This window comes from Stegodyphus dumicola, chromosome 8 (genome assembly GCF_044657685.1).
Source record: "Stegodyphus dumicola isolate Sdum_Otavi_A_Nest chromosome 8, ASM4465768v1".
Taxonomy (NCBI): Eukaryota; Metazoa; Arthropoda; class Arachnida; order Araneae; family Eresidae; genus Stegodyphus; species Stegodyphus dumicola.
In genome coordinates this window covers 77,571,167-77,597,219 of record NC_140775.1, presented here as the reverse complement: position 1 = coordinate 77,597,219, position 26,053 = coordinate 77,571,167, and the positions used below count along the sequence as shown (strand labels likewise).

Here is a 26,053-nt window from a genome sequence, read left to right as displayed (position 1 = left end):
ATGATATATATACATATTACAAATGTTGTATCGAATGATATATTCTATTCGCTAAATATAAAAGTTCCCCAATTAATTCCTGATACAAAATTGCATCAATTTTTTCATTTGTACAGGAAAAATCTTTATCTACCCCTTTAACGATTGGCATTTTTACTGCTTTACAGTTTTCCAGATTGTGTTTAGTCAATAAAGATTCAATATATTCTGTTTGAGACAAACATATACCATTTTCAAGTTTTTTATTTGCATTCCCAAAAATTTTGAATTAGTATTTTCATGTAACTCAAATACATTTTTAATTTTAGAAACAATATTTTCAAGCATTTCTTTATTATTACAGAATACAGCTAAATCATCATCATACAAACACAATATAAAAATGTTTTTGGTATCATTATAAATGAATATTCAATTATCAGATGCTAACTGTACCAGTCCAAGTTTTTCTATTTCAGTTTTTATTTTCATATACCAATTTCTACCCGATTGAGGCAACCCATAAATACTTTTCTTCAATTTACATACTTTTCGTTCTCCAATCAGTTTGTACAAGTATGCTGTTTTTACATCATAAAATTTAACAGTCAAGTTTAATTTAGCTGAAAGTGCAAGCAATAATCTAAAACATTCAATGTTAACTACTGGTGAATATGATTCGGTATAATCCTTATTTTTTACTTGATTAAACCCAGCTGCTACTACTTCCCCAGTGTCTCCTTCCTTCAAAGTGTACACCCACTTACTTTTTACTAATTTTGTTTTTTCAGGCCTCTCTACTATTTCCCACACTTCGTGTTTAAGTAATGAATCTAATTCATTTTCCATTGCGGATTTCCAGTCATACCAATTAGCACTTTGTTTTGCTTCTGAAAAATCATTCGGAACATTACTGATTATACTTGAGGCTAGTTGTTTTGATTTGAGCATCTCGGATTGGATGGTCTTAATGGTATTTCATTTCCATATTTATTACTTTTTTCATAGCTATCAGATGTTTGGACTTTATTCCCCCTGTCATCACCCCCGCTACAATGGCTCATGTTGGGGATTTCGAAATTCGATGAGTCATCATATTTGCTTGCTCGAGTATTTTCCGTAACAACCAATTCGAGGTGGGGTTTTTGATCTGCTTCGTTTCTCCTTCCTTTTAATTCTTCCATATCCTAAGTTTCTAAGGTTTTATTTTTCCCCATATAATTACAGTCAAAAGTCGTTAATTCGGACTTGTCGGGACTTCGGCGATTCCGGATTATCGATTTTTCCGGATTATAGATCATCAGTTTAAATCTCGTAAGATGGCATGCAGAAATTATAAAATTCAAAATATGAAACCGTAATTTATGAAATAAAGAACAATTATGATCTAAAGGGTATCAAAATTTACAAAAAAAAAAAAAAAAAAAAGCTTAATATTTATTTGTTTACTTTATTAAACATTTCTCTCAATGTAAGTTGTTTAAGTTGCTTCATTTTATGCGATAATACTTTCTCTTTAATTCTATAAAAAGACATAATTTCTTGTCAGTTACAAAGTTCCGCTGTTCAAGTCCCGTTAATTGCTGTGCCGAGAATACCGACTAACTTGTCAATCAAAGTTTTTTCGTTTTCACTAACCTCTCTGTCACATTCTTCATGTCTTTATCCATTTTTTGCAGCAATTCCACTTTTTGTTTGTTGGACATCGAAACATACTTTCGTTTTGTAGATCCTTTGGAAGTTCCAGCATCGGAAATTCTATTTGACATAATCGAAAGTTCAAGTTTACTTTTATAAAATTGCTCTTACAGTCTGCTAAAAATAAATAAGCGGGATCCAATTCGAAGATTAAGGAACAATGCAATCATTAACATTAACTGAAATAGATAATTAGATAATTTTAGCTTACACCGTCCGTTATACATTAAACGCGCAGGCGAAAACGTATTCTGCAGTTGCGCACACGCATATGCGCAGTAGTCAAGCTCTTACGCGCACGCGTAAAACGTGTGTGCGCATGTGCCACCGCGGTGCATGCGCAGAAAGTTTTTAGCTTTGAGTTCTGGATTATAGATCATTCTGGATTATGGGTGTCCGAATTAACGACTTTTGACTGTACTACCCTTTAAAGATTCATTAAATTTAACTGATTGTTCTTCAATTATTTTATTACTTGCTATATCATAAATACGATATCCTTTTCTTTCTCTAGCATATCCTAAGATTATCCCTCTTTTCCCTGGTATGTCAAATTTGTTTCGCGTTACTTTCGGAATGTGAAAGTATGCCACATATTCAAACTTTTATAGATAGTTTAATTTGGGTTTTTTTACCAGTCCAAATTTATAAAGGAATTTTTTCTTTTTCTTTCCGGGGTGTTAAATTTGATACTTGAATACTAAAACTAATTGCTTCTGCCAGGAATTTTACCGGAAGCTCACTCTCATGTAGTAATGTCCTAGGTCTTTCTAAAAGAACTCTGTTTGCCCGTTCAGCTTTCCCATTACTCTCACTGTTATATGGAATTGTTTTTTTCATGAAAAGTACCTGAATTAACAAGATAATTATCTAATTGTTGATTTACAAATTCTAAACTATTGTCTGTTCTCAAACGTTTAATTCTTTTTCCTGTTAAATTTTTGTACTTAGCTTTAAATTTACAAAATGCGTCAAATACTTCAATTTTACTTTTAAGAAAATAAGTAAAATACATTCCAGAAAAATCATCCACTAAGATCATAAAATATTTAGACCCACCAATTGATTCAGTTTGAACAGGGCCACATAGATCCGAATGAATTCATTCTAAAATTTCTGAACTCTGATTAATGTCAATATTTGGATGACTTTTTCTAGTTAGTTTACTTATGTCACAAGTTTCACTCTTAAAATCACTTACATCATTAATATCAATGTATTCTTTCATTTTAAGCATATATTTTGGATTTAAATGGCACAATCTACTATGCCAAAGTTCATAATTATTACCAGTACAATCATTAGCAATGCAAGATTCAGAATTATAATATGGATCTAAATTAACTTCAAGCCTACCGTTATTCTTAAATGCTTTAAAAAGTGATTCACCTACTAAAAAATAATACAGAATTATTCCTTGATTCAATTTTGCATTCTTTATCCATTAAGGCAGTGAGTGACAATTAGTTATTTCTTAAACCAGGAATATAACTGACATTACTAATAGTTAAATTAATAAAACTAGAATTCTTTGTATTTATAGTTTTTGCTTTAACAGTACCAATACCTTCTGAAAATATTTTTGAATGTTTACCTGCCTGGTAAATCTCCCTCACCTCTGGTATAATATTCTGGAACCAAAAGAAGTCTTTTGCCATGTGTCCAGTTGCACTACTATCCAGCAACCAAATTTTATCACATTCATAAATTTTTCCACGTGTAAGTTGAAGAGCAAAATCACTTTTTCTTTCATCAGAACGAGATGAAACATTCACACTTGTATTAACTGGAGAGAACTATTTTATTTGTGACTTCTTTCTTTCCTTGTTACCTTTGGATAACTCACTTTTTGGAATCTTGTTTCTGTAATAGCAGTCTTTCGCGATGTGACCAAGCCGTCGGCAAATGTAACAAATTCTTGGCTTCTAGTTTTTATTCCTTCTTGTTATGAACGTCTCTGAATGAAAAAACGACATGTTTCCATCAGGTCGTTTCCCGTTCGTTGAATTGTGAACGGACTCTTCCTCACGGAGTATTTCGAGTACTTCATCAATTATTTTTTCATGCTGAGTTTTTACGATTTCCCTAATTCGAGAGAATTTTTCACGAAGTCCACGGACTGTGTAAAACACCAGTTCCAGAGGAGATACATCTAGTCCTAGCGATTGGCACTTAGTTGCTATTCCTCTCGCTCTTGCGATATAATCATTAGCTGACTCGTGCAACTTCATTTCTAAATTTTTTAACCCATTACCAGCATCTATTTTTCGATATTCGGCTTGTCCCGTAAATATTGACTTTATTTTTTCCCAAAGAATTTTTGCATTCTCTTCTGTGGAGAACTGAAGCACCTGTTGATCCGATAGTGAAAGTTTTATATATGCTACGGCGTCAGCGTTTTTCTCATTCCACAATCTTTCATCTTTCTTGTTTAAGTTTTCTGGTTTTACTGTTGAAATTACCAAGTCAAGTCTTTTCAGTGATAAGGCAGCTTTAATTTTCAATGCCGAAATAAAATAGTTCTCTCCAGTTAATTCGGGAACGTTTCACTTCTCCATTTTTGGCTTCCACTAAGACAGTTTCGGTTTCGACTTCGTATCCAATTCTTCTTGAAAAAACAACAGAGCTGCTACCATTTGTTGTTCAGAGGCCAATATTTAGAGTGAAGAAGCCATTGTAGGACAGTTCACTTTATTTACATGAATAATGAATAGAAAGATCACACAGGAAATCATTTTGACCATCACACAGCATATAACATCTCACCATCTCCATAAGCTCGAATGACGGATGTGACGGGAGAAGAGACAGCTGCACCGTAATAATTAATACGCATGTGCATAAGAAAAAAATTTTGCTCGCCTCTACCCTCAGCGAAACTGGGTGGGACGATACACAATGGGACTTTGCAAATCGAACACCAGTAACTCGATTCCTTCCTGATCTTACATTTTTAGCAATGCGAACACCTTCGCGTAGTTTTTTTTTTTTTTTTTTTTTTTTTTTTTTTTTTTTTTAAATGTTCCGAGTACATAATTCAGAACATGATTCCCACCTAATTGGCTTAGGTCTAAATGGCTGAGTTTGTATCGATTTCTTTCTTTCAATTGGATACGTTGCAAAAGTGTCTTTAATAAATTTGAGCGAAAAGTTGATAAGCAGTAATGTTCCATTATTTTTTTATATAATATGAATGCATTCAGACACATAATGTCAAAGAAATGGAGAAATATATTTTTGTAGTACTTTTTGAGTCGTTTTCTTGTTTGTGGAATACGCTATGATAATTTCATTGCTCATATCCACTCCACCCATTTTTTTATCATAATCAATCACTAACTCTGGTTTCTTTGTTATTATTTTTCTTTTCTCTTTCTGTTACGTTGTCATTATGTACAGTACTTACTAATATTTTTCCATTTCATTACCATAATATACGCGTGACGAGTATACTCTAAATACACAAAATCGTGTCGCTTTTCCATAAATGCAAGGCAATTTTGATTGTCTTCTTTGACACTAAGGAAATTCTAATTGATTGAGGGATTTCCCTATGATCAGACTGTTACCAAGCACTACTACATTGAAGTGCTAAAAAGTTGGGGAAAAAAAGGCTAGAATTATGGAGTGATGATGGTTGTTGCACCAGAACAATGTACCTGCTCACAAGTCCCTATCAGTTGAGCAAAAACATTACTGTGTTGGAGCATCCACTTTATTCACCAGATTTGGCTCCTTGCGACTTTTTTTTTTTCAAATTTATTTCCTAGAGTTAAATCTTGTACAAAGCGAACCTGTTTTACCTCAGTTAAAGAAGTTCAAGTGGAACAGAGAATCATGTGAATTTCAGAGACGTCAGAAAATTTGTAATTCTCATTATAACCGATGATACTTGCCATAAAATCTGCATAAACTTCTGGTTGAAAATAAATACATGACAAAATGAAAATTGAAAGATAAAAATCAACATAAAGTTGCTACTAAAATTTAAGTAAAATAACACTAGTCTTCTTTAAAAAATGTGAGATTGTTATAAGTGTAAATATAAAAGTCTGAAATAATTCATAATTTAACCCTTAGCGCTTTGTTGGCTCAGCTACGGGGCCATGCAGCATTTGTTCCGCAGCTCTGTAGGCTCTGCTGTGGAGCCAAATGTTTTTTTAGCATGATTAGTTAAATTACTAATAGTTAAATTAATAAAACTAGAATTCTTTGTATTTATAGTTTTTGCTTTAACAGTACCAATACCTTCTGAAAATATTTTTGAATGTTTACCTGCCTGGTAAATCTCCCTCACCTCTGGTATAATATTCTGGAACCAAAAGAAGTCTTTTGCCATGTGTCCAGTTGCACTACTATCCAGCAACCAAATTTTATCACATTCATAAATTTTTCCACGTGTAAGTTGAAGAGCAAAATCACTTTTTCTTTCATCAGAACGAGATGAAACATTCACACTTGTATTAACTGGAGAGAACTATTTTATTTGTGACTTCTTTCTTTCCTTGTTACCTTTGGATAACTCACTTTTTGGAATCTTGTTTCTGTAATAGCAGTCTTTCGCGATGTGACCAAGCCGTCGGCAAATGTAACAAATTCTTGGCTTCTAGTTTTTATTCCTTCTTGTTATGAACGTCTCTGAATGAAAAAACGACATGTTTCCATCAGGTCGTTTCCCGTTCGTTGAATTGTGAACGGACTCTTCCTCACGGAGTATTTCGAGTACTTCATCAATTATTTTTTCATGCTGAGTTTTTACAATTTCCCTAATTCGAGAGAATTTTTCACGAAGTCCACGGACTGTGTAAAACACCAGTTCCAGAGGAGATACATCTAGTCCTAGCGATTGGCACTTAGTTGCTATTCCTCTCGCTCTTGCGATATAATCATTAGCTGACTCGTGCAACTTCATTTCTAAATTTTTTAACCCATTACCAGCATCTATTTTTCGATATTCGGCTTGTCCCGTAAATATTGACTTTATTTTTTCCCAAAGAATTTTTGCATTCTCTTCTGTGGAGAACTGAAGCACCTGTTGATCCGATAGTGAAAGTTTTACATATGCTACGGCGTCAGCGTTTTTCTCATTCCACAATCTTTCATCTTTCTTGTTTAAGTTTTCTGGTTTTACTGTTGAAATTACCAAGTCAAGTCTTTTCAGTGATAAGGCAGCTTTAATTTTCAATGCCGAAATAAAATAGTTCTCTCCAGTTAATTCGGGAACGTTTCACTTCTCCATTTTTGGCTTCCACTAAGACAGTTTCGGTTTCGACTTCGTATCCAATTCTTCTTGAAAAAACAACAGAGCTGCTACCATTTGTTGTTCAGAGGCCAATATTTAGAGTGAAGAAGCCATTGTAGGACAGTTCACTTTATTTACATGAATAATGAATAGAAAGATCACACAGGAAATCATTTTGACCATCACACAGCATATAACATCTCACCATCTCCATAAGCTCGAATGACGGATGTGACGGGAGAAGAGACAGCTGCACCGTAATAATTAATACGCATGTGCATAAGAAAAAAATTTTGCTCGCCTCTACCCTCAGCGAAACTGGGTGGGACGATACACAATGGGACTTTGCAAATCGAACACCAGTAACTCGATTCCTTCCTGATCTTACATTTTTAGCAATGCGAACACCTTCGCGTAGTTTTTTTTTTTTTTTTTTTTTTTTTTTTTTTTTTTTTTAATGTTCCGAGTACATAATTCAGAACATGATTCCCACCTAATTGGCTTAGGTCTAAATGGCTGAGTTTGTATCGATTTCTTTCTTTCAATTGGATACGTTGCAAAAGTGTCTTTAATAAATTTGAGCGAAAAGTTGATAAGCAGTAATGTTCCATTATTTTTTTATATAATATGAATGCATTCAGACACATAATGTCAAAGAAATGGAGAAATATATTTTTGTAGTACTTTTTGAGTCGTTTTCTTGTTTGTGGAATACGCTATGATAATTTCATTGCTCATATCCACTCCACCCATTTTTTTATCATAATCAATCACTAACTCTGGTTTCTTTGTTATTATTTTTCTTTTCTCTTTCTGTTACGTTGTCATTATGTACAGTACTTACTAATATTTTTCCATTTCATTACCATAATATACGCGTGACGAGTATACTCTAAATACACAAAATCGTGTCGCTTTTCCATAAATGCAAGGCAATTTTGATTGTCTTCTTTGACACTAAGGAAATTCTAATTGATTGAGGGATTTCCCTATGATCAGACTGTTACCAAGCACTACTACATTGAAGTGCTAAAAAGTTGGGGAAAAAAAGGCTAGAATTATGGAGTGATGATGGTTGTTGCACCAGAACAATGTACCTGCTCACAAGTCCCTATCAGTTGAGCAAAAACATTACTGTGTTGGAGCATCCACTTTATTCACCAGATTTGGCTCCTTGCGACTTTTTTTTTTCAAATTTATTTCCTAGAGTTAAATCTTGTACAAAGCGAACCTGTTTTACCTCAGTTAAAGAAGTTCAAGTGGAACAGAGAATCATGTGAATTTCAGAGACGTCAGAAAATTTGTAATTCTCATTGTAACCGATGATACTTGCCATAAAATCTGCATAAACTTCTGGTTGAAAATAAATACATGACAAAATGAAAATTGAAAGATAAAAATCAACATAAAGTTGCTACTAAAATTTAAGTAAAATAACACTAGTCTTCTTTAAAAAATGTGAGATTGTTATAAGTGTAAATATAAAAGTCTGAAATAATTCATAATTTAACCCTTAGCGCTTTGTTGGCTCAGCTACGGGGCCATGCAGCATTTGTTCCGCAGCTCTGTAGGCTCTGCTGTGGAGCCAAATGTTTTTTTAGCATGATTATGCTTAAGATGCTGTGGTATTGTCGGTGTTGCCAATTGTTATCTGTAATTAAAACGTGCTCAGTCTCTATACTGGTATGATTAAACCATTTTTTGACCTTTTTTATGGTTAGCTACATGGAGAAATTTTGATGAGAATTTAGAGTTGAGTGGTAGTGAAGACATGTTTGATTTTCAAGTGTTAAAAGATATTGCGAAAGACAATGTTGATTATAATTCTGACACTTCATGTAGTGGTTCTGAAATTACACTACCAAAGAGATGACAAATGAGAATTATTAAAAGTGAAGATGAAGATTTGCAGGGAGACTTCGATGTGACACTTGCGCAAGTAAACCAAGGATGTGTTTCCGAAGATATCGCGCCATGGTGGATCACAAAATTTAAAATTTATCTTTCATTTGCAAGAAAAAAGTATATATGTATAAAATAAAGTTAAAAACATTCACAAGCATATGTAATTCTTCTCGCTTAAAATAAGACTCCATTTTACTCGTTCCACTGTGAAAATGTGCCAGAGTTGCTGGTAATCCGTGGTACAAAAATGTGGCAAGCGCTAAGGGTTAATAACCATTTAACTACTTGGTAAATTTTAGGAAGTTGATTTTATTCTCAAATTTGTTTTACAGTTATGTTAAATATTAGATTATGTTTAATAATAATGCATACTGCATACATTTCTGTTTTATTCTTAGAGTCGTATTATATTACAAGAATGAAGTTGATTGCTTAGATAATTACTCTAATTATTCAGTTCCCATTTACTGGGCCCTTAATTTTTTTTCCATTCATGGTCCTTAAAAGTACTTAATTCCCATATGCAGAAATGTGTACGAACTCCGTATGAAAGGCATTTTAGCATTATCCTATTGATTTCAGAACTTCTGGCTATGTCAAGCAGTATGTCACTTGGAATTGTCAAAAAACACTATTTCTTTGGCAAGTCCAGTCTCTTCTTCCTCACGGGTCTAAGCAAATGGGTTTCATTGAACATTCGTGTAATAATCACCTTTTTGCTTTGTGCCTATGGCTGTTGGGGTTGACATCTGCAGCTGTTGTGAATGGTCTTCCAGCATGTAATTTGTTGGTCACCCCATGTTACCATCTTTCAAGTTCAACAGAGATACTTCTGTTCACCATATGCCTGTCATAACAGCTCATCAGTGCTGAGTATTGTTCACTTGGAGGTATGGGTTCAGATCCTGGTGACTGATCAGGCAGGATATGTTTTTGTGTTTTTTATCTTTTTTAATACAGGCTAGTTTCCTTTAGACAGAGGATCCTAATATGCTTTGTTGTGATATAATGAATCTAAAATCAATGTTTAATATTTTAAGTGTTTCATACTACTGTTCCCGAAATTGAACTTGAACGACTTCAGAAATAAAGTTCAATTATATGTATGTTGAATTTTCAGAGATGTTTTCTCATCCAGTATCATAAAACATATTAGACAATATACAACTTATGACACAACTTATGATCACCAAGTATTTAAGGCTATAACGCTCCACAGATCGATTCAAATATATCAATATAACCAGAATCCCAGAACAATATCCCAGAATTTGCTACAAGATTGTGCTTTCTAATGTCAGAAATGAGAAATGGTTGCAGTGCTGGAACCTTTTCAGTTAGACCTCATACATTTGTTTCTGGTGGGTCAAGAGAGACTTCAAATTTTTGACCCACTTTAATAGTAGTAATATAAAGTAGCAAGAGGATATTAAGCAAGAGATAATAAATTGGCTCTGTAAAATGTGTTTAGAAAATTTTACTATTTTTTTCAGTGAATAAATAAATGATGAAAAAATAGGCAGCCTTTTTTTTAAAATTTACCTTCTATATCAGTGATCTTAAACTGGTGGCCCCTGAAGAAGTTTTATGTGTGGCTCGTTAAGATATTTCAGTTATGTATTTGTTCAAACACAGCATTGCAAAGATTTCGGTATTTTAATTATTTGAAGTTGGAGTTCATATTATTTACATTTCTATTAAAAACAAACATAAATAACGTGCCAGAAAATCTATAAATGAGCTAATTAATTTACATTGTGATATAAATCATATTCAAATATTTGAAGGTATGGATTTTATTAACTTTTATTCTTACATTTCAACATATTAATAAGCTCAGTTACGATTTTTGGCAGTAAAAATAATACATTTGTTTGGGAATACGTTTATATGCAAGCAGCTTTTTTTTTTCATATTTCAAAATTAGAAAAGAATCTAATTGACTGATGAGCATCTACAATCCATGAAAAGGTAATTTCTAGTAAATTTTTCTCAGAGGCTAAAAACTTTATTAGAATTAAAACATTATTAAATGTCAAGCTATTGTAGGAAATTAAGAAGTTTATAATTATTTACCCGAAAGCATATGTATTTTTATTTATGCATCGAAGAAAGTTTTTATAAATGAGGGAAAGAGACTAAGTTGCTATTATTTTAGTCTGAAGTTTTGTTTCACCAGGCAGATTTTTCTCTGAAACCTTAGAAAGGTTTCATAATTTGTTTATTTTTAGGTTAAATTAAAGAAATTTATTTAATGATTAATTAAACATGTCAAAATTATCAGTAAGAAATGTTAGTTTAAGAATGTAATATTTAGCTATCAGATATGAAGTATAACCAAAAAATTTTACAGGTACCAAACTTTAGATTTCAGATGAAAAATAAACATAAATTTGAATTTTTTCCTTTGCGACATTTTTATTGTTTATGTGTGTTTTGATAAATATTTAGTAAGCAAAATTAAAAATTTATTTACAATATTTTTAATTTTGTTAAAAAAAATCTGGCCCTTCAGTTGTATGGATTTGGCCCACATGTAGTTTGAGACTCTACTCTACATTATTAGATTCTTTTTTCTTCAAGCACAGTTTATTTATTTTTATGTTCTTATATTTGTTATGATGTTTACAGACTGCAAGATTCATCTGTACAGACAAGGTTTGAGGGATCTCGATTTTCAAAGTGTTCTTTAGAACGAGAACAAATGTTATCTCATCGAAAAGAAGAGCTTTTAAAAAAAGCAAGGAAGTAAGTGTATATATCATGTTTATTTCTAATTTTATATTAAATTTTAAATCCTATCTAATTATTTGCATGATGTCCTGAAATTGTAATACAAAGTGAATTTAAGGTAAGTAGAGAAAATTTCAAGTGGGCTTAAGATCTGACTCTTGCACATATGAAATTTAACTGAAAGAGAAACACACTAGTATAAAATTTAAATTAGGCAAAAGGGCAGCTTGAGATTGGGATAGGTTTTGAATAAAATTGTGTTGATTTCGAGGACAGTCAGACTGTTCTTTCTTTTCCAGAAAATTTTTTTCCCTACTAAAGTGGGAGGAGTATCGGACATTTATATAGAAATCAGTATTTGGAGCAAATTGAAAACAAACATAGCACAATATGTGACAAAATATAGCAGGCATGGTCAAACTGCGGCTCGCTCTCAGGTATCTTAACTGCAGTTTGCAAGCCACGAGACCCTTTGGTTCTTAAGTGCTACTCTCCTGCAGCAAATAGTAGTTTTATTAATATACAATAGCATTTTGTGACAGACATCATGTAGCAACATACTTCCTTATGAAATAATAGTGTAATTTTTTAAATTATGTTTGTATTTGACTTACTAATTTATTATTTTTAATAAATTATATTATGCAGTAGTTTAATAGATTTCAAACTGTCTGGTGTTTGTAAATCATCAGGGGCAACAAATGAAAAAAAAAAAAAGGCTAATAATTTTGTATCTGTGAATTATTATAATTTCCATGCTATTTTTATGGCAGATAATGGCTGTCAGGACATCACAAAAGACAGATGCAAAGATCATTTAAAAAATAATATACTTCAAAATTTTTTCCCTTTCAAGTTTTCTTACTTTTTTATTTCAGCCAATCTGTCCTTATATAGCCCTTCCATATAGTATCTTATCTCATAAAATTTTTTGTTCCTTGCAGGCAACTTCTTCCTCCCAATCCTTGAATAGCTTAGGTAGTTTCTGAAGAAATTTCTTTCAGTGTGGAAAAATTCAGTTTGTGCTGGGGCATTTTCAAACTGGGGATGTATTTGAGGACTAGTGAACTCATGAGAAGATTTTATGACAGAGAGATAAGATTTCTTACTCCTATTTGGTTCACATTTTCTGTCAAAATCTGCACACGTACAGAATCAAATTACCATTAAGAAAGTGGTGTTTTTTTGTGCATTATTCTGCACAACGTTTGGAATTATTCATAATTGTTGTTTTGAATTTTTATTCTTTTAAGTGTCTTCAGAGTTATATGCAACAGTACATGTTTCCCTACCAAAGGAGTACAGTTGCACTAAGTTGAAAACATAAGATTTAATGGTTACTTTCCTTGAATTTAACATATAATGTCAGACTATGACAGGTTGGTAAAATCATATGATGAATAACAGATGAATGTACATGACTGATACAACATGAGTCTGCTTAACAGTTCATTTAGTCAAGCAGATACTTGGCTGTGTAGTAAATTATCCGGAATACTCTCCTAGATTCCTATTACAATCTAGTCTTCCACAGCTATATTTCATTGCAGGTTTCCATACCTTCAGAGTGCTACGCCACTCTGGAATAATTCACGGCTGTTGGGCACATTAATAAGACATATCAAAAGGACATGCATTTTTCACCACCATCTGGAGGATAACACAATTATCACCAAAACCAGGAGGACACACAGTCATCACCAAAACCAGGAGGACACACAGTCATCACCAAAACTGGAAGGGCACACAGCCGTTACCATACACACTCTCTTTCTTCATTCTTGTAATATAATTCTTGTAATTAACTTCATTCTTGTTGGAAGGTTGGAAGGATTATACTGTGGAATTATGTAGTTCACCTTTTCTGCTCAGCGCAGCCATAAAGGGAGGAATGCAAATTTCTCAACAATAATAAAACATTTTTATCATCTGCATCTCTTTGCAATGACCTCCTTGGTAATCTCGAGCAGATATTATAAATTATTTCATCTATAATTGTTTAAAATTTTTGGAGTTGCAGTGAAGATGGATTTTTTTCACTGAATTCATTGGATTCTTTCACATTTTGGACGGAATATATGATATATGAATTTATCATGTCTAATTGGCCCATGTGTTCTATTATTCAGTTACACATAGCTCTGGAAACTTTCAGAACTGCATAATGAACAATTTGGGAACAATTGAAAATTATAAGAGACTGTAGGATCTATTTTCATCTGAAGAACTTTGAACACACTTAAATTTTTTTTTTTTTTTTTTTTTTTTTTTAAATTACACATATTCTGTCAAAACTATCTAAAAATTTATAATATAGATTTAAAAAATCCCCTGATATTATATCAATTTATTTTGTCCAAAGCTTGGAAATGGAAATGAATATGCATATCACTGATTAAAATGTGTTGATAAAAATTTACGAGGCGTATGCTAGTAGCCTTAACTGCAGTTTTCATGACAAAGTTAATTGTCCATTCCAACTGCAGCACTAAGCATTTTTACCACTTTATGCATTATTTCTTAAACAGATGTACATACAATGGCAATACAATGTCTCAAATCTTGCCAGACATTACTACAAATACAGTTTTTAACATGCATTGTAAAAGAAAATAAAGATATGTTGAATTTTGAATTTTCTTGAAATTAAATCCTGATCCTGAAAATTTTTTGTGAGTAACAGGTATCTCAAAGAATTCTTTTAAATTAGACTAAGAAGAAAAAAAAGGAGGAAAACAAAGGGGGGGGGAAGACTTTTCATGGTATTCAAAGCTTTTAAATCAAAACTTGAAATGTGCTTTTTATGAACAATATTTAAAAATACATTTTTTAAAGCAGTCATGGCTGAATGGTTCAACTAGTAGACAAATGGAGTTGTTTGTGACACAGCATTTATGTACCATACGAGTTTTCACAAGCATAATACATTTTTATATAGTCAGCTATCTATATCCAGAATTATTGAGATGATACTACATATAAGTTTCAAGAATTCTCAAGGAAGTACAGCACACTGATTCTTTGAAAATTCTGGCAAACTTTGCTGGATGTCTTGCTGAAATATTGTTGACACTCAAGATTCTCATGAAAGGATTTTGTGATACAGATGCCTTGAAAGTGCAAGAAATGTGTTCTTTTAGCAAAAGTTTCTATAAAGTGCCAATAAAATTAATCTTTCTAAAATTTTATGTGAAAATATTCAGTGATTTCTTAGGTTAGGATTTGAAAGATTCTAATGATAATATAGTGCTAGTATTTGATTTTGGAAATTCAAATTGTTTTTTTGTTATATTCTCAGGATTTCAATATTCAAATGTTTACAAAAAACAAAATGCAACTGATGATCTATTTCATATTAAAAGAATTAAATCAATATTTGGTTTGATCTCTCTCATTATGTTGGTTTTTATGTTAACCTTTTAGCACTGACTGTTGCCCAGATGCACTGGCATGAAACCTGCTCTTTTCCTGGCTGGCATACCAGTGTGAGAGGGTGTTTCTTGTTCAACCCCCCCCCACCCATCGCACTATTTGTGTCAAAGTGTTGGAATGATTTAGAATATTTTTTGAAAGATGGTATAAGATTTGAGATATGGATAGATTTGACCTTTTTGAAATGTGATGAATAAGTCATGTGTACTTGGGTTTTCATTATATCAACTTAAAATGAAAAGCATGCTGCTAGAGTGCCGGGTCTTTCTTTAAATGCACATGTGGTATTTATTGATGAATGTTATGAAACCTTTTTTGGGAGGGAAGCGCTAGAGCTTTGGGTATTTGGTTTTGCAGTCCAGCTTCTAATCGAGTATTATACCTTTTGTATGCAAAATGCTTCTTAGTTTAACAGTGTCGAAGTGTCAAAACTTTTTAGAAAATTATGTGATCTAAATCAGTTTATATCTGTAATTTTATCTTTTATACTGGAAAAGAAACAGAGTTCCACGAAATTCCAGGATTATACAGGGAAAGAGTTGTTGAATATTTACTTAACCCCTTTGTGGCACGGTATGTCAGGTCTGGGCACACCTAATAATATATCCCTCTGTACATACAGAAAAAATGAATAAAAAAGGATTTATAGGTTACTCTGATCCTTCTTTCTTTATACTAGATGGCAGCACAACACAAACCAGTCCATATATTTTAGCCATGTTTAGTTTTTAAAAGACCCTTATTTATCAAAGAAATCTTCCAGAATTTTTTAGACTATTAAAAGAATTGTTTGAAAGAAATTTCTGTGTTATTTTCTTGGCTGTATGCTAATCTCCTTATTCTATATTTTAAATTTTTACCTTGGAATCTTGCCTAAAATCAAACAGCAAACATCAGGTGTGACCACTGAAGTGCTAGGACCAGACCAACAACTGTATCTTTGTTTCACTGGAGCTCTCCGGGAAACTCATTTACAATAAAAAGGTGGGTCCACATCTGGGTTTCATTTCCCTTTTGGGGGGGGATTTTTATGGTTGTTGGGATGATTTTCTGAAGGTTGGGTAATTTTACCAGTAAGTTGTTTGATTTTTCTTCATTAGAGCAGTTCTCATTTTCTCTTTCGTTCAAAGACGTTTTGTTAGTGCTATGTTTTGAGTTGTAGATGTTTATATAATTTTATAGTTTACATTTTCTAATTGTAGATGTAATATTAGTTTATTTTTCAGATTTTTAATTATTTTGCAACTGGATTAAAGAAGGCTGACCATTTGTGAAGCGCTGAAAATGCTACACGAATTGCCTTCAGATACTGAATCTGCTATGGATCCTGGTACATGTGCAAAACATGCAGTGTTGGGTTGTGCTTTTTTAAAGATGGTGGCACTTTCTTTGAAAAGTACCACCATGGGGGGAATAGACAAATGTGTAAATATGAAATGCAAATACGAAGTTACTTTTTTTTTTCCATTTATATGCATGTAATCATCATATAACTAAGAAGAGCTTTTTTTGGGGGTGGGTTGTTAAAGAGTAGCAGGCCTTCCTGTGCCACACTCTGGGTAATGCTAAATCTGCTACGGTATTCAGAATCTAGTGTTTTTTTAATCGTATGCAAAATCTTTTACTCTATTACATGCTTTCCAGCAATGCTCGCTTCAGCATTCTTTTCGAAGCTCTATTCATTCAGTAAGCCCGCTTCGGGCACACCTACAGAATTAAAATGGTAAGTGCTATCTGTACATGATTTTACCTGTGTACTTCTATAGGCCTGATTAGACTGTCTACATTTTTTGTCAAAATTCCAACTGTAAAAGGTAGCGTGCCAAAAAGGGTTAAAGAACTTTTTAGCAAGGATACCATCTCTTTCTCTCTCTCTCTCTCTCTATATATATATGTGATATTTGCAGTAGATGGGCATATTGTAGATGATGTGATATTTTCAGAAGCTTAGCAGTCTGTTCACATCAGAGTCTGTGTGTGAGCGTTGCGGAGTGGAAAGCAACCGAATTGAAGACACAGAAGAATTTCACTTTTAAACTCCATATCTTTATTCACTTAAAATGGCAGATCACTATTTTATATTCTCCAAAATTACTTATCCAATAATGATTTAAATTAAGATTAAATTTAGACTTTCAATGTTATAATTATTCTAACAAAGGGAAAAAGAAGAGACAGAGTAGCGCAGGTTCTTATATTAGCTAGCAGGGAGCATTCTGACGAAAAATGGTGCAAACGCCTGCATTTATAGTAGCGATGACATAACATGCCAGAATGTTCTCGAAAGTACTGGTCTAGGAGAGAAGATCTTGAAATTGCAGAAAGTTAATTAGAGGTTGCCTGTTCGCGTAGAGCAAAGCCATCATATTTTTTATATTTTACATATATATATACAGTACAAAGTCCGAAACCCAGATGTTCAATATCCAGAATGATCTAAAATTCAGACCTCAAAACCACCAAGAAGCTTTTTCTCGTAGGCTTTTGCGCATGTGCATTTGATTCTCCCCTCCACGCATAATAAAACATCTGAAGAGTCCCAATTCTTAATTTCACTTCGACACTAAATAAAATATCTTGTTATTGAAGAAACAATCATTTTAGCATAAATTTGTACCATCAGTAATTTAGTTTCCTTTCTGCATATCTGCTTGGCACACTTCTCGAACCGAAACATTCCACATAGATACATCGGTATCTGACGCCAATCTAGTGAATCATTATTTATTATACTTTCCTTTCATCACTGCATGTTTATCAACACATGACAACTTGAGTGACATATGTAGCGATGCTTAAATAAGTGTTTTATGTTAGTAACTGAATAATAAAGTAATATGATAAACTTTTTATGTTGACATTACGCTTGGTGATGATTACAGATTTAAGTTAAATGCACTAAAAAATGTTGACGATGAAATTTACCAAAAAATTTCTTTCCATATGCTAAAAATAGATTTTGTTGATGATACTCATAGACCCAAAGATTGCATTTAAGGCTATTTGAATTAAAAATAACTGATTTTTTTATTCATATAAACCCAGAAGTAGCGCCAGAGCTCGTATGGCTGCACCGGCCCGAGAATTTAGTACCCTCAGAGACTGCATCAAGTGGTAAGATATCTAGCACTGGCCCTCAATAAGTCTTAAGTATATGTGGGAATTTATTCAAAACTCATAAGCCTCAAGAAGCATATGCAAGAAATAGACGTAAGTATAATAAATAACTAATACTATTTAGGCTTAATTGTCACTGTGCACGATAGACATAAGATAAAATTTAATGGAACAACTTGTCATTGTCGCCAAGCTCATGATGCATAGCCAAATAGGTATAGTAAAGGATAGCTAAATTTGGTGATGATAGCCACTAATTTTAAAGGTTTTTGGATATCACAAAACAAAGGTGAAATTTTCCAATTAACAGATTTTGTAGAGAAATGTGGAGAGGCAGTAATAAATGAAGATGATATAAAAGACGTTTTTCATTGTGATGGCAATGCTTCTGAATCATCAATCAATTAATGAATGGCAAAATCGGTAGTATGGTTCTAGATCCAGAAAATACCGCTACTGATAGTGAAGAAAGTGACAGTGTTTTAAAAACAAAAAAATTTCGATTGACAAGTTAGTCGGAATTTTCGACACGGCAGTTACAGGACTTCAACAATGTAATTAAACAAGAGATTATGTCTGTCTACAGAATTAAAGAGAAAGTATTAGCACAAAAAAAGAAGTAACTTAAACAACCTACATTAAAAGAAATGTTTAATTATGTAAACAAATAAATATTAAGCTTTTTTTTTGTAAATTTTGATATCCTTTAGATCATAAATACTTAATATTTCATAAATCATTATTTCGTATTTTTAATTTTATAATTTCTACATGGTGTCTTACTAGATTTAAATTGATGATCTGATATCCAGAATCGCCGAAGTCTGGACGAGTCCGGCTTTCGGACTTTGTACTATATATATATTTATGTCTCCATCATTGGCAGAGGAATTCTTTAGACTTGGAACAAATAATTTGTAATTATAATGAGGAAAAGCATGACTGAAAATGTTTTGCCACCCGAAATAAAAGTTGGTGAAATGTTACTGTTTAAAGTAAACTTAACTGTTTTCAAAGATAAAGGGGAAAGTGCTTTGTTTAAATGAATATTCTAAGAAAATGCGATGATAATGCTTTGTTTATTTGCACTCCTGCAAAAATGTTCCAAAAAGGCAAACAAACTATTGTGAATGCTGTGATTTTAATATAGGGCCGTGTATAGACATAGACTCCAACTACTGCAGATTCTCCGTAGTTTCTACGGAAATTCATGAAAAACTACGAGCTACGAAAAGTATGGAAAAAACTACGGATTTTACAGAAACAAGAGCAGGAGAACCAGTACGCAAAACGGAACCAACTAATTCATCCGATGATTGGCTGAATACTCGTGTTATCATATATCACATGTTGAGTGCGTTCCTAGTTTTGAAGAATTAGCCAATCGTAGATCAGTAACTCCAACCGTTAACAACTTATCAATAGTTCCACCCAATTGTCTGTCTCCCAGGTTCCTCGCTGATGCATGTTTAGGCTGCATTCGGCTGCATTGTGTAGTTTATGGCGAGAGCTTAGCGTGTGTCTTGTGAACTGTGAATCAGTTGAAAGATTTTTAATCATAATGCTGCCTCGAACGAAGAAGCCAAAATTATCAAAGCAGAAGTTTAAAGATTCATATTCTTCAGAATTTCCATGCATTAAAGCGTCCGAAATTTCTGTGAATCACGCACACTGCAGTGTATGCAACAAAGACTTCTCAGTTGCTCATGGTGGAAAAGATGACTGTAAACGGCATGTGTTTTCTCAAAAGCATATAGAACTTGGCACCGTAAAATCTAAAGAAATAACAAATTTCTTAATAAAAGATGATGAAACAGATCCTATAAAAGCCGAATGCTATTTTGTTCGTTTTTTAATTGAACATAATCTACCGCTTTCTGTTTCGGATCATTCCAAAGAGCTTTTCAAAGCAATGTTTCCGGATTCTGCCATAGCAAAAAAATTTAGCTGCGGTCATACCAAAACTGCTGCTATTGTGAAAACGCTTGCAGAAAATACTGTTGCTGATATTATAAAATCAGTGTGCAGTACATCATTTTCTCTAAGTACTGATGGAAGTAATGATAACAATGATAACAAACTGTACCCATTGGTTATAACATACTACAGTAAAGAAAAGGGAGTGATAATTACTTCATTGATTTCTATTTTAGAATGCACGAATAATACAGGAGAAGGTATTTTTAATTGTATAAATGAAAACTTTAAAAACAATGGTTTAGAATGGAAAAATTGCTTATCATTTTCTTCAGATAATGCTAGTAATATGATTGGAAAGTTTAAAGGTGTAGCATCATTTATCAAAATGCATCAACCAAGTATAATCACCCGAGGTTGTCCGTGCCACCTCTTGCATATAGCTGCAAAAAAAGCTACTGAAAAATTAATTGGCTCAGAAATTGAAATGTTGATAATAGATATATATTTTTACTTGGAGAAAAGTTCGAAACGGAAGCATAGCTTCAAAGTTGCTCAACAAATTTTGGGACAGAATGCAAAATCTCATAAAATTTTGAAATATTGCAGTACAAGATGGTTGTCTCTTTTAGAATCTATAACAAGGATTTTGGAACAGTGGGATGCTGTGATAAATTTTTTTGGAGATAAACCAGATAACAGTGAGAATGAAGGAAAGAGATTGCAAAACATTAAAAAAATTTTTCAGTCACCGACCACCAAATTGTACTTGTTATTTTTGAAAAATACTTTGCCTTTGTTTATAACAGTAAATATTAATTTGCAACAACAAGCTCCTTATATACATAAATTGAGAAGAGAACTTTTTGAACTTTTAATGAATTTATTTGTTAGATTCGTAAAACCATCAGTAATTTCTAAAGAAAATGAAGATGTTACTCTAATGTCTATTCCATTTCAGAAGTATAGTAAACAAAAAGAAAATGAAAATTTAGTGATTGGTGCGGAAACAAGACTATATTTAAAAAATGCCAAGTTGAATGAAAGTGAAGTGAAATCATTTTTCAATTCTGTGCGAGCTTTTTTTGTAACTGCATGTTCATATATAATTGATAAATTTCCACTGAGTGATCCATTTCTAAAACATGCTGAAGTTGCTGACATCAACTTGAGAACTGAAGTCTCATTTTCATCTGTTCTTTACTTGATGAATACTTTTCCATCCATTATTGATGAAAAATGTCTTAATCAAGTAGAAATTGAATTTTCCATGTATCAAGTAGATGATTTGAAAGAAATTGTAGATTTGCGTATTGATATAGCATGGGGAGAAATTGCCAAATTAAAAAATATGAATGGGTGTATTAAATACAAAGTATTGCCTTCTGTAATGCTTGCTGTCTTAATAATACCTCATTCAAATGCAGCTTGCGAAAGAATTTTTTCCATTGTTAAAAAAAAAAATCAGACGGAATTTCGACCAAATTTAGGTCTTAAAACTCTTGAAGCAGTTTTGATTGAAAAAATAAATATGCAGGCAAATGAAGAACTGTGTTATAAAAAAACATTCTCAAAATCAGAACTTAAGCTTGCTAAGCATGCTACATATAAATCTTTGCATTCATAAATTATGCGTATTTTGTTTAATACTTATATGTATCATTCTTGGTTATTTAAATTTTATTTCCCTGTAGAAATCATATCCAGAATAAAGATATGATTTATAGCTTCTGGTTTTTTCTATGATTAGTAGTGATTTGAAGTACTTTTTATTAGTGAATGCTTGAGGAGTTAAAAGAAAATTTCTAATTAAATGTGCATATAATTTACAAGGTATATTTTTAATTATTCAGTTTTATATGTATATGGATTTTAAATGTAATAAAATTGATTACAATTAATTATTAATTTAAAATTAATGAATGGTTAATTACAACATACGCTACGCGCACATTTTCAAAGTTGTAAAAATGTCGTTCGCGCGTTGACTACTGACAAGGTTTGCTGAAGGTTGGAGTCTATGTATAGATCTTTGCTTTGAAATTTTTTGCACTAAAAATGGATTTTAAGTAAAATATTTAGTTGTAAAATATATAATAATGTCAAAAGTTACTAAAAGGTAAGTACTGAAACAAAAATTAACTTTCAAAATAAATATATATATGGTTTAGTATATGAAGTATATAAATAAAAAAATTATACAGAACTTATACCACATATATATTATACAAAACAATATTAAACAATGCGTTCATCCTTATGTAATTTCATGGACTTAGGCTGAGTAGCGAAAAACCTTCCAGCCCTGGAGAAAAGCTTGCAAATAAAACAGCTGGCCCCAGTGGTGCATATGCATTGGTGCCTTTTATCACAAAAGGGTTAAATGTACAAGAAAAACTAAATATTATTTTTTAAAAATAAAATCCTGGAAAAGCTAACACCTCGTATTAAACAATTTGTTATTTCTCGGATGGTGTATATAGAGCCAGTTTCCATTAAAATGTCTTCCATGAAGGCATCCCTTCTTTCTGGCAGCTAACTGTTGTTTACTCTGACATATTCAAGTAAACAAACAAACCTTTCTCGAAGAACAGTATTTTCATAGCCTGCATCTTCTTGTTTCACTTATTCTAATCTTTCCAGAAAAGTGCTTATGAAAAAAAGGCCTCGAGTCTAGAGGCCTGTTTTTGAAGTAATTACCATATGGAAATAAAGAAGGAACAAGTGGAATTTTTAACCAATTTTGTTTTTGTATGAAAGCCTGTTTCTCAGTTTTTGTTTTTCTACATAATTTCCACCAGTGTTAAGGCACTTATTGTATTGTACAACCAGTTTTTTAATCTCTCTTTACAGAAGTTTCTTGCCTGATTTGACACCCACAGCAACATGGTCATTTTGATCTTATCATTTTCATTGTGACAAGGACTGCCTAAATGTTTCTTCAAATGCAGGAACAGGTGGAAGTCACTAGGCACTAGATCAGCATTATAAGGAGAGTGATAAAATTGTTCCCAGGGAAATGAGGCAGTGAGATTTTTAGTAATGACAAGAGGTCGTCCACTTCGTTCATCATCATGAACATTCGTGTGGTGATCTTTAAAACCATTTCCAAACCATTCCATCACTTATAATGTGTTCCATACACTTCGCTAATCTGATGATGAATTTCAGCTGCTTCCACATCTTTAGCAGCCGGAAAATAAATCACCGACGATATATTTCAGCGTCAGCAAAGCCATGTAAAATACATGTTTAAATAGACGAAAAGTTTGAGTTTCCCTAATGGCATCTTTGGCTTGCTAACGGATGAGGTAAATGGTGAGCATGAGCGGAATGCCGACTGCAGTGCTGCCGTGCCAGAAATCCAAAACGGTACTTTAAAAATATGCTTCATATTTTTTTTTTTTTAAACTAGTGCATTATCTTTCACTCAAATTTTTTCCCTAATTGTACTCACAAAGACCATTAAAATTGCTTCTTTAATTTCATTCTCTTCTGCTAAAACCAGTCAACAATTACAAATGGAATCTGGAGGGAAGCTTGGTTTTCTTATGCAAAAATGAAAGCAAAGGAAATTTAAATTTTTTGTACGAGAAAAAATATTCAGTTACGTCTTAACAATAGTTGCAGATTCATATACAGTACACTCCCGATTATCCACGGGATTGGGTGGCGCGGCCACCGCAGATAACAAAAATCACGGATAATCCAAAAAAAACTAAGAACGGGTATAGCAAAAGAAAAAACAGTCATTCCAACTTTGAAAAATTGTTTTATGTACAATAAAACATAAAATAAACAGCAGGAAATGTTTAACTAAAGCTTAATATTTTAGTATATCACTCAAAACTAACCTAAAATGCATTTTGTTAATGAAAACACAAAAGTGCTTTGTATACTTACGAGAGGCCTCAAGGATACTCAGGAAAATTAATACGTATGTACTGTTTTAATACTGTAATGTATTATGTAATTACAAAAGCATAACTGTAAAACTACACCTTTTTGAAGAAATCAGTTAATTGTGTTTGCTTCTTGCTTTGGATGCATTTTCTCTTGATCCGAGATTGCATTTTCTGTAGCATAAGTTTTTTGGCCAACTTTGCGTCGTCTTGTTCTTCCAAATAGCTGAGCAGTCCATCGACTTGTTGCAAAGCCCCTTTGTGAGTTTTCCGCATCTGCACAGTGGGCTCTTCTTTGCCTTCACTTCACTGTCCTTCATTCTCGATCACTCCTCCTGCTTTTTTCACAATTTCGTCATCTGTCAAGCTTTCGAAGCCAGGTTCGTTGACGTCACACTCCGACAACTCATTTATGTTTTCAGCATCGACGTTCTCATCACCCAGAACTGTTTTCACCATATCGGCAAGAGTTGCTGTGAGCATGTCTACATCTTCATTCTCTTCTTCACAACTCAAAGGGGTTAGGTTGTTGTTGGCTTCAACATTAGGCATGAGTTTTCTCCATGATTTTAAGAAGGATGACGGTTTCACTGAGTCCCATGCAGATGCAATGTCATAGATGCTGCCAAGATTGTGTAGTATTTCCAAAACTCTTTCATATCATAACCTTCTTCAATTTTGATCATTAGCAGCTTGGTTGGGTATGTTCTCTTCATTGTTGCAATGACTCCTTTGTCCATGGGTTGGATTAGCGCAGTAACGTTTGGAAGGAGAAACTTTGCAAAAATTTGTCTACCATAAAACTTTAGCATGCTTGTTGCTGTGTGAGAAGATGCGTTTTCGATCAATAGCACAGCTTTTTCGATTTAAGATGTTTACGCACTTGAAGAACAAAGATTTTTTCGAACCATTCTTGAAAAATGTTTTGGTTCATCCATCCTTTTTTTTTTTGGTTAAATTAATCAACGGGCAAATTTGCAAATTTTCTATCCTCGTGCCTTTGAAAGATCTTTTTTTTTTGGGGGGGGGGACTTTCCAATGACAACACGTCTAAGTTCATGTCCACTGATAGCATTACTGCAAGACATGATAGTGATCCTTTCCTTGCTGCTTTTATGACCCGCCGCTTTACTTTCACTTTCAAATGCTCAAGTGTGAGTGAGAAGACATTTCCACAAAAGTCCCGATTCGTCGGCATTGTAAATTTGTTCAAAAGATAGCTCTTCTTTTAAAACAAATTCTTCAAATTCATGGTGGAAATCGTCGGCTGCTTGTTGGTCACCACTAAGCTTCTCCCCATGAAGTTCAATTTCTCAAATTCCATGTCGCTGCTTAAAACGAGTCAACCAGCCAACAGACGCATCAAAATTTTCTTTCGGGTCTAACAACTAAAAAAGGGTTTTTGCCTTCACCGCAATGATAGGACCATTTACAGGAGTACCCTCTTTTCGAACTTGAGGTAACCACTCTGTCAATGCCGTGTCTAGCTCATCAAAGGTAGAAAACCTTTCATAGGTTTGCGCGTTTTCATTGGGGAAGCACTGTTCGACATTGATGCAAAGTTCACCAGTTTGTCTTTTTGCTTTAGTATGTCACGCACTCTTGTTTCCGATATTGCGTAATCCAATTCCATCTGCTGCTTTGTAGCGCCGTTTGCTTTTTTGGAAATTAATTCTAGTTTTTGCGCAATTACCAACACAACCTTCTTTCGTTTTCCTGACATTTTAAATCGATAATGAAAAACACCAAACTAAAATGCACAAGCACTGAACACAATAAAAGATAAGAAATGAACTCCGACAGGTTCACAAACACTATCAGGCTTAAACTAACAATGGCGAGTGGGAGAAAGTGGATGTATCAGTAAGACGAGAAGGGCGGTGGAGCGGGCACTGCAAGGGTGAGTAAGAAATCACTTACTCATCAGAGGGGAAGGTTCCGGGAAGGCCTGGGATATTTTTGCTTTAAATAAGCACTTTGTTAGCAAATTGAAAGTTTTGCTCAGTTTTGTGAACATTTTTATTTTCTTTGCTTTACGCTTGTAAAAGAAAAAAAAAAAAAAGAAAGAAAGAAAAAGGAGACTTTGTGCGGCAGGCGCGGATAATCGTGAGCCTACTGTATCATAAAA

The 26,053-nt window shown here is 33.1% G+C and overlaps 1 protein-coding gene across 1 annotated transcript in view; it reads left to right on the top strand.

The window, feature by feature from the left end:
• LOC118182070 (E3 ubiquitin-protein ligase AMFR-like) overlaps positions 1-26,053 on the top strand; it is a 93,387-nt gene that overhangs the window by 59,600 nt on the left and 7,734 nt on the right. The window contains exon 15 of the mRNA XM_085822018.1: positions 11,456-11,572. Within this exon, the coding sequence (XP_085678144.1) occupies positions 11,456-11,572 (117 nt within the window). The remainder of the gene's footprint in view (positions 1-11,455; positions 11,573-26,053) is intronic.